We start from the raw sequence: 12,168 nt of genomic DNA, 5'->3' as shown, positions 1-12,168 counted from the left end.
CATCAGTTGAGACTGAACCAACTGATATTAATTTGCACTGACAAGGGGCAGGATTTCTTTCTAATTACTGATAGATTTGAGCTGGTGTCTTGGCTTTCCACTCCTTTTTGGAATTCCCTTTCTTCATGTGTACCTTTTCCCTGTGTCATTCCATTTTATTACACATAACTTAATTTCAGAATTTATTTGTTTTGGCTCCTTTGTGTGTATGGATTGCATGGGTTGTTACCGACATGTGGTAAAAATTTCATGTCAATAGCACCTTCAGAAATATATTTACCTAGAAAAATGGTGACGTGTTCAATACTTATTTTACCCGCTATATATAATGTATATATAATATTTGCACCTTCAAGGTATTTTTGAGCACTACGTTGTATATAATTTGAATCAAGTTGAACTTGAGGATTAATTGTAGCAGCTCAAATTTGTTTCTTCTAAAAAGTTTTTTGGTAGAGTAGACTAATGCCGCGTACACATGGGCGGACTTTTCGACGGACTAGGTCCGGCGGACATTTCAACTGACTTTTCAACGGACTTTCGAATGAACGGACTTGCCTACACACGATCAACCAAAGTCCAACGGATTCATACGTGATGACGTACGACCAGACTAAAATAAGGAAGTTCATAGCCGGTAGCCAATAGCTGCCCTAGCGTCGATTTTTGTCCGTCGGACTAGCATACAGGCGAGCGGACTTTTCGACCGGACTTGAGTTCGTCAGAAAGATTTGAAACATGTTTTATTTCTAGGTCCATCTGACTTTTGGGAAAAAAAAGTCTGCTGAAGCCCACACGCGGCCGAATTGTCCGACGGAGTCCGGTCCGCCGGACCTAATCCGTCGAAAAGTCCGCTCGTGTGTACGCGGCATAAGAACACAGAGTTTCTATTTATACATTTTGTTTTTTTTTCATTTTTTATTTTATTTGCTATCCCACTAAAGAGACTTCTTCCAATAGAAAATATGCAGCAATTAAAATCTGATAGAGACCTTACCCCACTGTCCAACACAAAAAAAACCTATTTTGGATGGAATTGAGCTTTAAAGCATAAACACATATGTTAAAAATAGGAAGTGCAGCGCAATAAAAAACAGTCCAATATGCTGGTGAACAATAAGTCCCAGAGAGATGAAAAAGATGACTCCACCAGTGTAGATCAGTAATGTCAACTGTATGGTGACAGACCCTCCACCTTCAATCTAAGTGCTACGCTCACCTCAGAGCAAGGACCCCTGAGCTAACAGGTGGTCATGCACGCAGGTCCCACACAATAGGTAGGCAGCAAAACAGGCCAGTGAATTCTCTCCTCCAGATCGATGTCATCAAAAGGAGCACCAAACCATATACAGATAAATAAAGAAGGGGAAATCTAAGTGCTCACTGTGCAAAAGTTAAAATTTATTAAGGTCCAATAAGAACTACTCACGTGAAATGTGAAAAAACGAGCATGTAGCACTACAGTGTGCTGGATAATCCAAGGATGGCAGCGGGTGACGTCATGTGTGCGTAGCTCCTCCCCTGTACGCGTTACGTTCGTCAGAACTCCCCCGCCCCGCTAAGGGAGGTCTGACGAACGTAAAGCGTACCCGCTGCCATCCTTGGATTATCCAGCACACTGTAGTGCCACATGCTTGTTTTTCACAATTCATGTAAGTAGTTCTTAATGGACCTTAATAAAATTTTTTACCTTTTGCCCAGTGAGCACTTACTGTAGATCTCCCCTTCTTTATTTATCTGTATATGGTTTGGTGCTCCTTTTGGCGATATCAATCTGGAGGAGAGGATTCACTGGCCTGTTTTGCTGCCTACCTATTGTGTGGGACCTGCGTGCATGACCACCTGTTAGCTCAGGGGTCCTTGCTCTGAGGTGAGCGTAGCACTTAGATTTAAGGTGGAGGGTCTGTCACGATACAGCTGATATTACTGATCTTCAACGTCAGAGTCATCTTTTTCATCTCTCTGGGACTTGTTGTTCACCAGCATATTGGAATGTTTTTTATTGCGCTGCACTTCCTATTCTTAAAGCGGGGTTCCACCCAAATTTTGAACATTATCTCTATGCATTCTCTTCCTTGCCTAGATGCTGACATGCTGTGTAAAAAAATTTAAATTGCCGTAATTACCTTTTTTTTCGAATCTTCTTAGCACTTCCTGGTTTTCCTCCCATGGGAGTAGGCGTGTTTCTAGCCTCCCCCAGACCTCCCACAGTCCCCTGGGAGCTAGTCTCAGGCTTCCCAGCATGCATTGTGCAACAGCCTCATCACAACATCTCGGTGAATGCTGGGAGCACAGCATTCACCGCAACCAGGAAATACATGCTTGTGGGCTTCAAATGCCCACAATGAAGATGGAAACCGCCTTCAGTGAATTTATAAGTTATTCTTTACAACGAAATCGGACACAGGCGGACTTATTACACAGAACATGTGAGTAGATAATCATGAGAAGAAAAGTTTGTGAATGAACTCCAAAAAAAAAAAAACGATAGATAGGTGGACCCCCGCTTTAACATTTGCTACGGATTTTTGTGAAAGTCTGTTAGTGTTCAGCTTGCATATGTGTGGTAGTTTTTTTTGGGCTGATTGCATATTTTATTTTACATAAACAAATATGTGTAACGAGAACCTGTCACTCTGTGGTAGCCTCTGATGGCTGAGATAGCCATCTTGCAGACTGAAAGCGATATTAAACCCAAAAGCAAACATTAATTTTATTGCAGCTTCCCGATTATTAGATGTGATGGCTGCATACCTTTTCTTATTTTAGGCTTTTTTTCTTTTATTTTCACCTGGTGATCTTGCCAATAAGTCTATTGTTTTTCAACAAAATAAACTGCCCTTCAGACGTAGCTGTTACAGGAGTGAAACAAACCATTTACTACTGACAGGGGTGCTTACAATGATCAGATTGTATTTATTTATGTAAAATCTTTATCCCACAAGTTAAGAACTATTTGCTGTAACTTCTTATAAAGTGTTAGCTGGAGTTTGGCATCTGCTGTCCAAAGGTGCTCCTTCATCCAGAGTGTAGGCACTCTAATACAGGAGGTATGTGAAAAAGCCTAAATAAAGAAAACTAATGCAGATCTAATGATTGGTAAACTGCAATATATTACATTTTTTGGTTTGGGGTTTAATACTTTTTGAATGACCAGACACTGGAACATCACTGAGGCATCGTTGTAACAGCGAGTCACTAATTTAAAAGATCTGCCTACTAATACTGTTATTAAGCTAATCTATTCCACCAAATGTTTAATTTTAAAAGATGCATGTAACATACTTACATACATGCCCACAGGCCCTTGCTGTCCTTCAGGCCCTTGTTTTCCAGTAAAGCCCTGCTAGACAGACATGTAATCATGCGTTTTGTTCAAAGCAACATCAACCAATTCAATCAACTGTCAGTAGAATTTTATTTTAATTATGTAGCTGGGACCTGGAATGGAAAAACTAAAGTGATATAAGAGGAAAGAAGAGAAATAACAACTAACCTTTCCTGGAGAAAATGTTGTTTTTGACTCCATTCAGTGCTAGCTTTATACCCATTTGATTATATACAGTAATCTCTGATGAAGGGGGGGGATCAGTTAGTCTGCGCTCTGGCTATAGCCCTTTATGAGGAATCACAAAACCCTGTGTACAGGCCTTCAAACATGTGACCAGGCCCAGCACTGAAGGAGCCTGGAACCATTTTATTCAGGAAAGGTACATATTTTAGTCCTTCTTTATGTTTCCCATCAAGACTGTTAGCTTTAGGTATGATTAAAAAGAGACAAATAAAAATGAATAAAGAGTGTAAAATATAAAAAAGTGTCTAAATATGGAGAAAAAAAAAACCCGACAGGGGTTTAATCATACCCTACTCTATACAACACAAAACATAAAACGTTTTGGATTTGGATACACAATATACAGATTCCATGCTTCAAGATGGAAGCATTCCATAATTGACTACCAATGTTCTGTTGCTGCTAATAGTAAACTGCAAGCAATAAAGAATGTAGCCATCATCTGGAGAACAGAGGTCCCTTATTAAATAACAATTAGAAACCTATTCTAGGCCACTGAGCTTTTGTATTCTGACAGATGGGAGACTTCCCTGCCATCAGAATACACTGATCAGCACTGCCGGCTATCAAACAGTGCTGATCAAGCAGCAAAAATCTGACAGGCTGGTTCTGCGAAAGTTGATGCTGTACCAGTTGAATTTCGATCCATGTATGACCGGCTAACAGCAGAGATAATTCTCAAACCTAATGTACTGTAGTGAGACACACTTAATTATTCAGCTGCAGTGTGATGTCCAGTTTCTGAAATGTTTCCAAAATTAATATGAGCCTTCTAAATACTGTTGCATATTAGCTTGTTTGTTTTAGGCCGGGTTCACATATGTGAGGCTGCAGTTCCCAGCATGGGGTCCAGTGTATTCCTGTTCACTAGTTCAGGTGCGAATCAGGTCCGAATTTGTGCCTGAATTCACACCTGAACCAAACCCAAACACGCGCAGGACCCTTTTAGAATGTGGACTGCGGCCTCCCCGGACCTGTGTGAACCGGCTCCATTGAGAGCCGGTTACACTCACATGTGAATTGGATGCAGGGATTCCCACATATGTGAACCCAGCCTTAGCTGATACTATGTGGGAGTTAATACTGTTTCAACCTATTATATTAGCACAATCCTATCAGGTTTTTGATTTAAAGCAATATAAATGAGAGCTGGTACTTTTTGCCAGTAGCCTCAATGTTGGACTCACAAAGAGTTCAATTTGGCTCACAGATTGTAGGCACTAAATGCCGGCAGTTATGTGGCTCCTTGACTGAACAGAATTGATGGTGAAATTCCTTCCACTACAGCAGGCATCACTAAATGGCGGACCGAGGTCTGGGTCAGAACTGAGCCACTGTCCCATCCGGACCCGTGGTCGCGCCATTTAGGAGCTGCTTATTTAATACTGGCCTCCGCCACTGCAATTTTCAAGGCAGAGTGTGGAGAGCGAGAGGCACGATGGTAATGCAGGATGGGAGAGCAGGATGGAGCTGCATGAGTTAACTACAGCACAAAAGCACATTATTGTAGGGGTGTGAAGCGAAAGTGGAGTAATGCCGTAGGAGGAGGTTGATGTGAAGGGGGCAAGTGCTATAGAGGGGTAGATGTAAAAGGGAGCAATGCTGTGGGGGTGATGTTAAGGGGGCAAGTCCTTACAATCAATCAGCAATCAAGAATAAATACTCGGGTAGAGAAGGCAAAAAGTATTGACACAGAGATACCTTGTAGGGATTAGCTAAAAACGTAAAAAAAAAAATCTGTGTACGATCAAAAAGGCTCTAACTCGCAAAGTAGAGGTATGTTGCCACAGCTATTTAAGTTGAGGTTTTCTGTTTGCAATTTACACACGTGTGCAGCATTATAGCTGCACTTATTGTACATATGTACAAGCATCAAAGAAAGGAACGCTTTAGGCTTTCTTACGCTTTCTCCCTGAGGTCCTGGCTCCCCGTCCAATCCTGGTCGACCTGCAGGACCCTAAAATAACATAGAAAGGAAAATTAATTAATTAATTAATTTCAATTACTTATATAGCGCCGTCAATTTACGCAGCGCTTTACATATACATTGTACATTCACATCAGTCCCTACCCTCAAGGAGCTTACAATCTAAGGTCCCTAACACACATTCATACCTACTAGGGACAAATTAGATAGGATCCAATGAACCTACCAGCATGTCTTTGGAAAATATATTCTTTATTTTTATTTATTTTATTGTTTTAGGTAAAAAAAGTGCACACCACGTAGTGCTGAAATTCGTTAAAAACAACTGGATTTTAGCGCATGGAGTGGGCTGACTCATCTGTACTAATTTCTGAATGTTTGCTATTGGTTACTGGTTATCACTGCTCTTTGTACAAAGTCATCAAAATGAAATGAACTAATGCTGGGGAAGAAATTACTATGGCACTCATTCCTCACAACCATTCTTCTTTGGCAGAGTTCTCACTGGCTCTAACATAATTAGGGATAATGGTATAAAAGTGTATGTTTTTGATTTCAAATACACACTGTTGTAAAAAAAAAAAAAAACATTTTAAGTTGCTGATGTTATCCTGACCTCTAACATCCATTAAGCAATTAAATGAATTCTCCATCATCTACTGAATTACACAGCTTGATAGTACGAAACTTAGGTTATGCTGCCGCCTACAAGAGAAATGGACGTTAGGCACAAATAAAACTGAAGGCCAGCTCCCTAGAAGCTATCACACCTTTCACACCAATAATGCGCAGTTCACTTAGGGCTCATTCACGCTATCTGTGGTGACTGGCACATTTTTCTGCACCTGATCAACACCAGTCACCACAAGGGAGCTTAGAGAACAATTTTTTCTATGTGCCAATGCTGGCATGATGTGCAGTGCGGTTGAGTCGGAGTTCAAAGCCATCTGTCTATTCAGGGTTGTTATTCTCAAGAAGAATCAAATCTTCCAATCAACATTCTAAAGTTATAAGTAATTTGCCTATTGTTACTTCACTTGAACCCCTTTTTGACCAGTCATGATCTGGGTTCACATGGACAATGCCACAGCTGTAGCTTGCATCTATCTTTAGGGGGCACCAGGAGTGTTCAGGAGGCAACAGAGGTTGTGTATATACTGTCTTTGGCAAAGCTTCCCGTTTATGCTTTTTCTCCCATACCCATTCCTGAGGTAGAAAACGGGTTGCCAGATTTTCTCAGCAGATAACTTCTGGATCTGGGGGAGGTACCTCTCTAATCTGAGGTGTTCCAGGGTATACTATGGGATTGATTTACTAAAGGAAAATAGGCTGTGCACTTTGCAAAAGCAGTTGCTCCAGAGCTTAGTAAATTAAATAAAGCTTCACTTTGCAAAGATTACCCAAGCTCATGCAGCTCAGTGAAGCTGGCCACCCTGCAATCGGCACAAATAAAAACTCAAGTGTGTTTCTTTAGTGCTACATTTGTGCTGTTTTTATTTTTAAGACATTAGCAATTGTTTTTTCCATACAATGGCATCACTCAGCCCCCCTACAACAACCAAAAGACATGAAACCATGCTGGTTGGTTAGTGCCGCATTTGTGCTAGTTTGTGCCGGTTAAATCTCTGTTCTATATTTTATTGTTTTTGCGTTGTTAATGATTTATTAAAGGTCGCCAAAGGTCACTCAGCCCCCCTACAACACCCAAAAGACACGAAACTGGTTGGTGACTTTTAATGAATCATTAATAACGAAAAAACAATAAAAGATAGAATGGAGATTTAAACAGCACAAACCAACACAAACGTGGCACTAACCAACCAGCCCAGTTTTAATGTCTTTCGTCTCTTGTAGGGAGGTTGAGTCATGTCATCGCCTTGCAAAAAAAATTTGCTAATTTCTTAAAAATAAAAGCAGCGCAAATTAAAATTTTTATGGCACAAAAAGCACAAATATAGCATAGCACAAATGGTATCTTTGTTTTTAAGATTTAATAACATGGGGCGCAAAGTGGATGGGGCTTGATCAAATAAAAACAAGCTGTTATAACTAATAAACCATAACAGCACAAATAAAAATGTTAGCAGCACAAACCAGCAGAAATGCGGCACTAACCAACCAGCCAAGTTTTGTGTCTTTTGGGTGTTGTGGGGGGCTGAGTGACCTTTAACCTCCCTGGCGGTATTCCCGAGTCTGGCTCGGGGTGGATTTTACATACCAAAAGCGGTATCCCCGAGCCAGACTCGGGCTTGCATCGCAGAATCCAGGAAGAGATTACTTACCTTGTCCCCTGGTTCCTGCGATGTCTGCCCGCTGTGATTGGCGAGCCGCTGTGTCTCGCTCGATTCACAGTGCCGAGCTCCGTTCCCTGCGAGCATTGCGACGCACGGGGACGGAGTTTGGCGGTAAATTCAAAAGTGAAACACATAGTATAGATACAGCATACTGGAATCTTACAGATTACAGTACTGTATCAAATAACTACACATCCCCTTTGTCCCTAGTGGTCTGCCCAGTGTCCTGCATGCAGTTTTATATATATAAAACTGTTCTTTCTGCCAGGAAACTGGAGATTGTCCATAGCAACCAAAACTGTCTCTTTACATCAAAAGTGGTTTTAGACCAGCTAGAAAAAAGCGATAATAAATTATAATCACTTGCAGAATTGAGCGATAGTGATTTGTGGGGAGATCCGTCATCAAACACTAAAAGTAATAAAAGCTAAAATTCTGCAACTGTGCAAATTTCAGTGTTTTTGATTTGATTACATTATTATATAATTTTTATTATTATTATATTATTATGTGTTTTAATTATTTATAGTTATTTATTATATTATAATTTTTTATTTCGTTTTTCAAACTTTATCATACCCGGGATGTCTACTAGACTCTTGTTTGGACAGATTTAAGTGAACTATTCCTAAGAATTACAGGCCTACAATATGAAACGCCAAATTTCTGTGCAAAATAATTGTACCGCTTTCAGCACCTAAAATCAAATAAATAATCATACCGCCAGGGAGGTTAATAAATCATTAATAATGCAAAAATTATAAAAGATAGAACGCAGATTTAAACAGCACAATCCAGCACCAATGCGGCACCAACCAACCAGACCAGTTTTGTGTATTTTGGGTGTTGTAGGGGGACTGGGTGACTTTTGGTGACCTTTAATAAACATTAATAACACAAAAACAATAAAAGATAGAGCGAAGATTTAAATGGCACAAACCAGCACAAACACGGCTTTAACCAACCAGCCCAGTTTCATGTCTTTTGGCTGTTGTAGGGGGGCTGGGTAATTTCATTGTCTGGGAAAAACAATTGCTAATATCTTAAAGTGATTGTAAACTCTCAATTTATTTCTATAAAAATTGCAAATATGTTATACTTACCTGCTCTGTGAAGTGGTTTTACACAGAGCAGCTCAGATCCTCCTCTTCTCGGGTCCCTCTTCAGCTCTCCTGACCCCTCCCTCCTGTCAAGCAGCTTGCTATGGGGGCACCCAAGCTGAGTCACGGCTCCCTGTGTCTATTCAGACATGGAGCCCCGGTTCGGCCCCGCCCCCTCTCTCTCCTGATTGCTAACTGACTTTGATTCACAGCAGCGGGAGCCAATGGATCAGGAGGAGAGTCTTGGACAGCCTAGACACTCGTGAACATCGCTGGAGGGAGATGGGGCTCAGATAAGTATTAGGGGGTGCTGGGGCGGCTACTGCATACAGAAGGTTTTTTATCTTAATGCATAGAATGCATTAAGATGAAAAACCTTCTGACTTTACAAACACTTTAAAAATAAAAGCAGCACAAATGTAAATTTTTATGGCAAAAATGTAGCACTAAAGAAACACACTTGAGTTTTTATTTGTGGTGATTGTAGGGGTGGCAGCTTCGCTGACCTATCACATGCAAGGAAAATTTTAAAAATGCATTTTTTCTTGCACATGATTGGATGATGGAAGTCAGCAGAGCTTCTGTTAATGTACTAAGCTCTGGAGCAACTGCTCTTGCAAACTGCCTTTAGTAAATCAACCCCTATATGTCTGCATTGAGGATGCTAGCTGTGGATTAACTAATGTCTTGATTGATCAAGAAGATGGGCAAGCTTATTTCCAGTACAAGGGACCCAATGGTGGATCCAGATGCACTGGTGCAGTTGTGTTATCAGCATTCTCTAAACTATGCACTTCCTCTGCTAAAACTTTGACCACATCTACTTATAAATATTGAGAACAAGAGTACTCCAGTCATTCTCAAAGCTCCAGATTGGCCTCAGAGTGTGGTATGCCAACCTCAATAGTCTGTGAACCAAAACTCAGTGGCTCCTACCAGATCTGTTATCCCAAAGACCAATCTTCTACCCTGCTTCTTGGTCTCTGTCTTTGATGATCTGGCTGTTGAAACCCAGGTTCTGAGAGACAGGGGCATTGCAGATTCTGCAATTCTAACCAAACTAAAAGCTAGTAATTCTTCTTCGCACAAGATCTAGCAATGAATGTGCAAGACCTACTTTTTACTGATCCTAAAGGAGGTTCCCCAGCTACCAGTCTAGTATCTCTAAGTGGATTTTACAGGTCTTTGTGCAGGCGTATGAGTTGTAAGATAAAGTGCTCTCTGTTCCCACTAAAGCCCACTCCACTAGGCTCAGTAGTGTTACTTGGGCTATTGGTCACCAGGCCTCAATGACATAGAGCTGTAAAGTCGGCCTCTACAGATGATAGTTTCAGTGAAAAGGTTCTGCAAGCTGCTATTACTTTTTCCTTGTTTTCCTGTTTGTTTTAACTTTTTTTGTTGAGCTGGTTCACTTGTGTCGTTTGGGTGTACCCAACCCACTGTTTGCCCTGGTATTAAATATCCTAGCTTTCTGAATATCAGGCAGTGTCCTTCAATGAACAATAGAGAAAACTGGATTTTTGTACTCACCATAAAATAATTTACTCTGAGTCCATTAAGGGAAACAGCTCTGTCTCCTCATATACTTTGGACTGCTTTCTAAACTGAACAGGATTGGTGTAGGAGGGATTATAGCCTATAGGGGGATGGTTTTCAGTCGTCTATGTGCTTAGTGTCCATTTCTCCTGTCGGCGACAGTATAATCTAGGTTTCCCACCATCAAGCTGTGTTCCTCACTGAACTCACAAATTTTTTTTCATGGTGTTAAAAAATAAATGTTTTAGGTAGTTAGCACTGTTGGTCTATTGCTATAACTATGCTGAAAAAAGAAGTACATCCTGCAAAGCAAGCAAATTATATTTACCTGTGTCGAACCACTGAACTCTGCTGTGCTGAGAAGGTATTCTTTCTGGAAATTATTTTGCATTTGACACTTCCGGGAGTGTCGGATCCTGGCATCCTTGCAGCACTCTGTGATTCTTTTCACCAGCCCCTACTTTACTGCAAGTCACAGTAGTGACATAGGGTCGGTGGGAAGAACCACAAAGTGCAGCAGGGGACCAGGCATCCAACACTTCCATAATAAAATATAAATATTTTTGCTTTTCATTTATTCTTGTCCGTTTAATTTAAAATATTGCATTTGCATATAATGCAGTCTTCTATACATCCAACAGGTGGAGTTTTTAGCTACTGTAATTGCGATTTCTCTTTACCTGTTGTCAATAGATCAAGGTAAAATGTACACACAGTGACTACTCCCTTATCGGACAGTTGTGTCAAAGGTTTCAGTCAGATAAGCAAAAGCTCAAAGCAAGCAGCATCTTTCATGCTCTAATTAGGTAAGCCATGGTGTTTCGGGAATATTTTGACATGAGTTATTAAAAAAAAATAAGATACATATAGTAAAAAACTGATATAAACATTAATCTGAAAAATTGTAATTCAAATTAAAACCGAAACCCATTATACTTCAATTGAATTCTTAGAATTACATTGATTATTAGGATGCAAGTTTGTTTTGGCACCACAACCAATACAACTGCGCCAGGCTCCCAGCATCTTAAAAAGTCAGGGTTCTGATATGTATGGGCTGATTTGAGATTTTCCTGATATTTCATTTTAAAATCTTATACAGTAGTATTTGTACTTACGGGTGGTCCAGGTGGTCCATCTCTGCCAATCTCACCACGAGGACCAGCTGGACCCTACAGAAAGGGAAAAACCAAGATAACCACACACTAAATATTACAGTGATTGAAAATTACAGATGGGAGGTACAATTTCTTAAAGCGCAACTTAACTGTATCTGAGCACCACAAACTGAAAAAGCTATTTAACTTATTTGTAATATTCAAATCAAACCCATCCATTCATGTCTCCACGCTTTAGTTTGTTGAGAAATCACTTTGAAAAACACCCCATAGCATTTCTAGCAGGGGCCATTTTAAATAAGGGCAGGTGATTCATGTAGCATTTACTACATGGAATCCAACTGCGTCAGGCATGTAGGCAGGAGGGTGTACTTAGCTGAGAAATTCCCTCCTCCAGTAAAAATGATTTAAAAATGCCCATGAAGACTAATAGGATGTGTGGCATCATTTTGGCCTAGGCCAGAAACCAGGAAGCAACTGAAGAAATTAAAAAAAAGAGTTTAACACATGTACAGATAATATACTTTCCTATTAATTTACTAATGCTAGCAGCATTAGAATGAACATAGTTAATGTTGATTGAGAGAGTTTAGTTCTGCTTTTAAGGGAATGCTAGTGG

The 12,168-nt window shown here is 40.3% G+C and overlaps 1 protein-coding gene across 1 annotated transcript in view; it reads right to left on the bottom strand.

Annotated features, from left to right (window-relative positions):
• Positions 1–12,168, bottom strand: part of LOC141108996 (uncharacterized) — a 90,908-nt gene that overhangs the window by 72,922 nt on the left and 5,818 nt on the right. The window contains exons 7-9 of the mRNA XM_073600953.1: positions 11,550–11,603; positions 5,478–5,531; positions 3,290–3,343 (exon numbers count right to left, since the gene is read on the bottom strand). Of these exons, the coding sequence (XP_073457054.1) occupies positions 3,290–3,343; positions 5,478–5,531; positions 11,550–11,603 (162 nt within the window). The remainder of the gene's footprint in view (positions 1–3,289; positions 3,344–5,477; positions 5,532–11,549; positions 11,604–12,168) is intronic.

The sequence above is a fragment of the Aquarana catesbeiana genome, linkage group LG09 (genome assembly GCF_042186555.1).
Source record: "Aquarana catesbeiana isolate 2022-GZ linkage group LG09, ASM4218655v1, whole genome shotgun sequence".
NCBI classification, from domain to species: Eukaryota; Metazoa; Chordata; class Amphibia; order Anura; family Ranidae; genus Aquarana; species Aquarana catesbeiana.
This window is presented reverse-complemented; position numbering and strand designations above follow the sequence as displayed.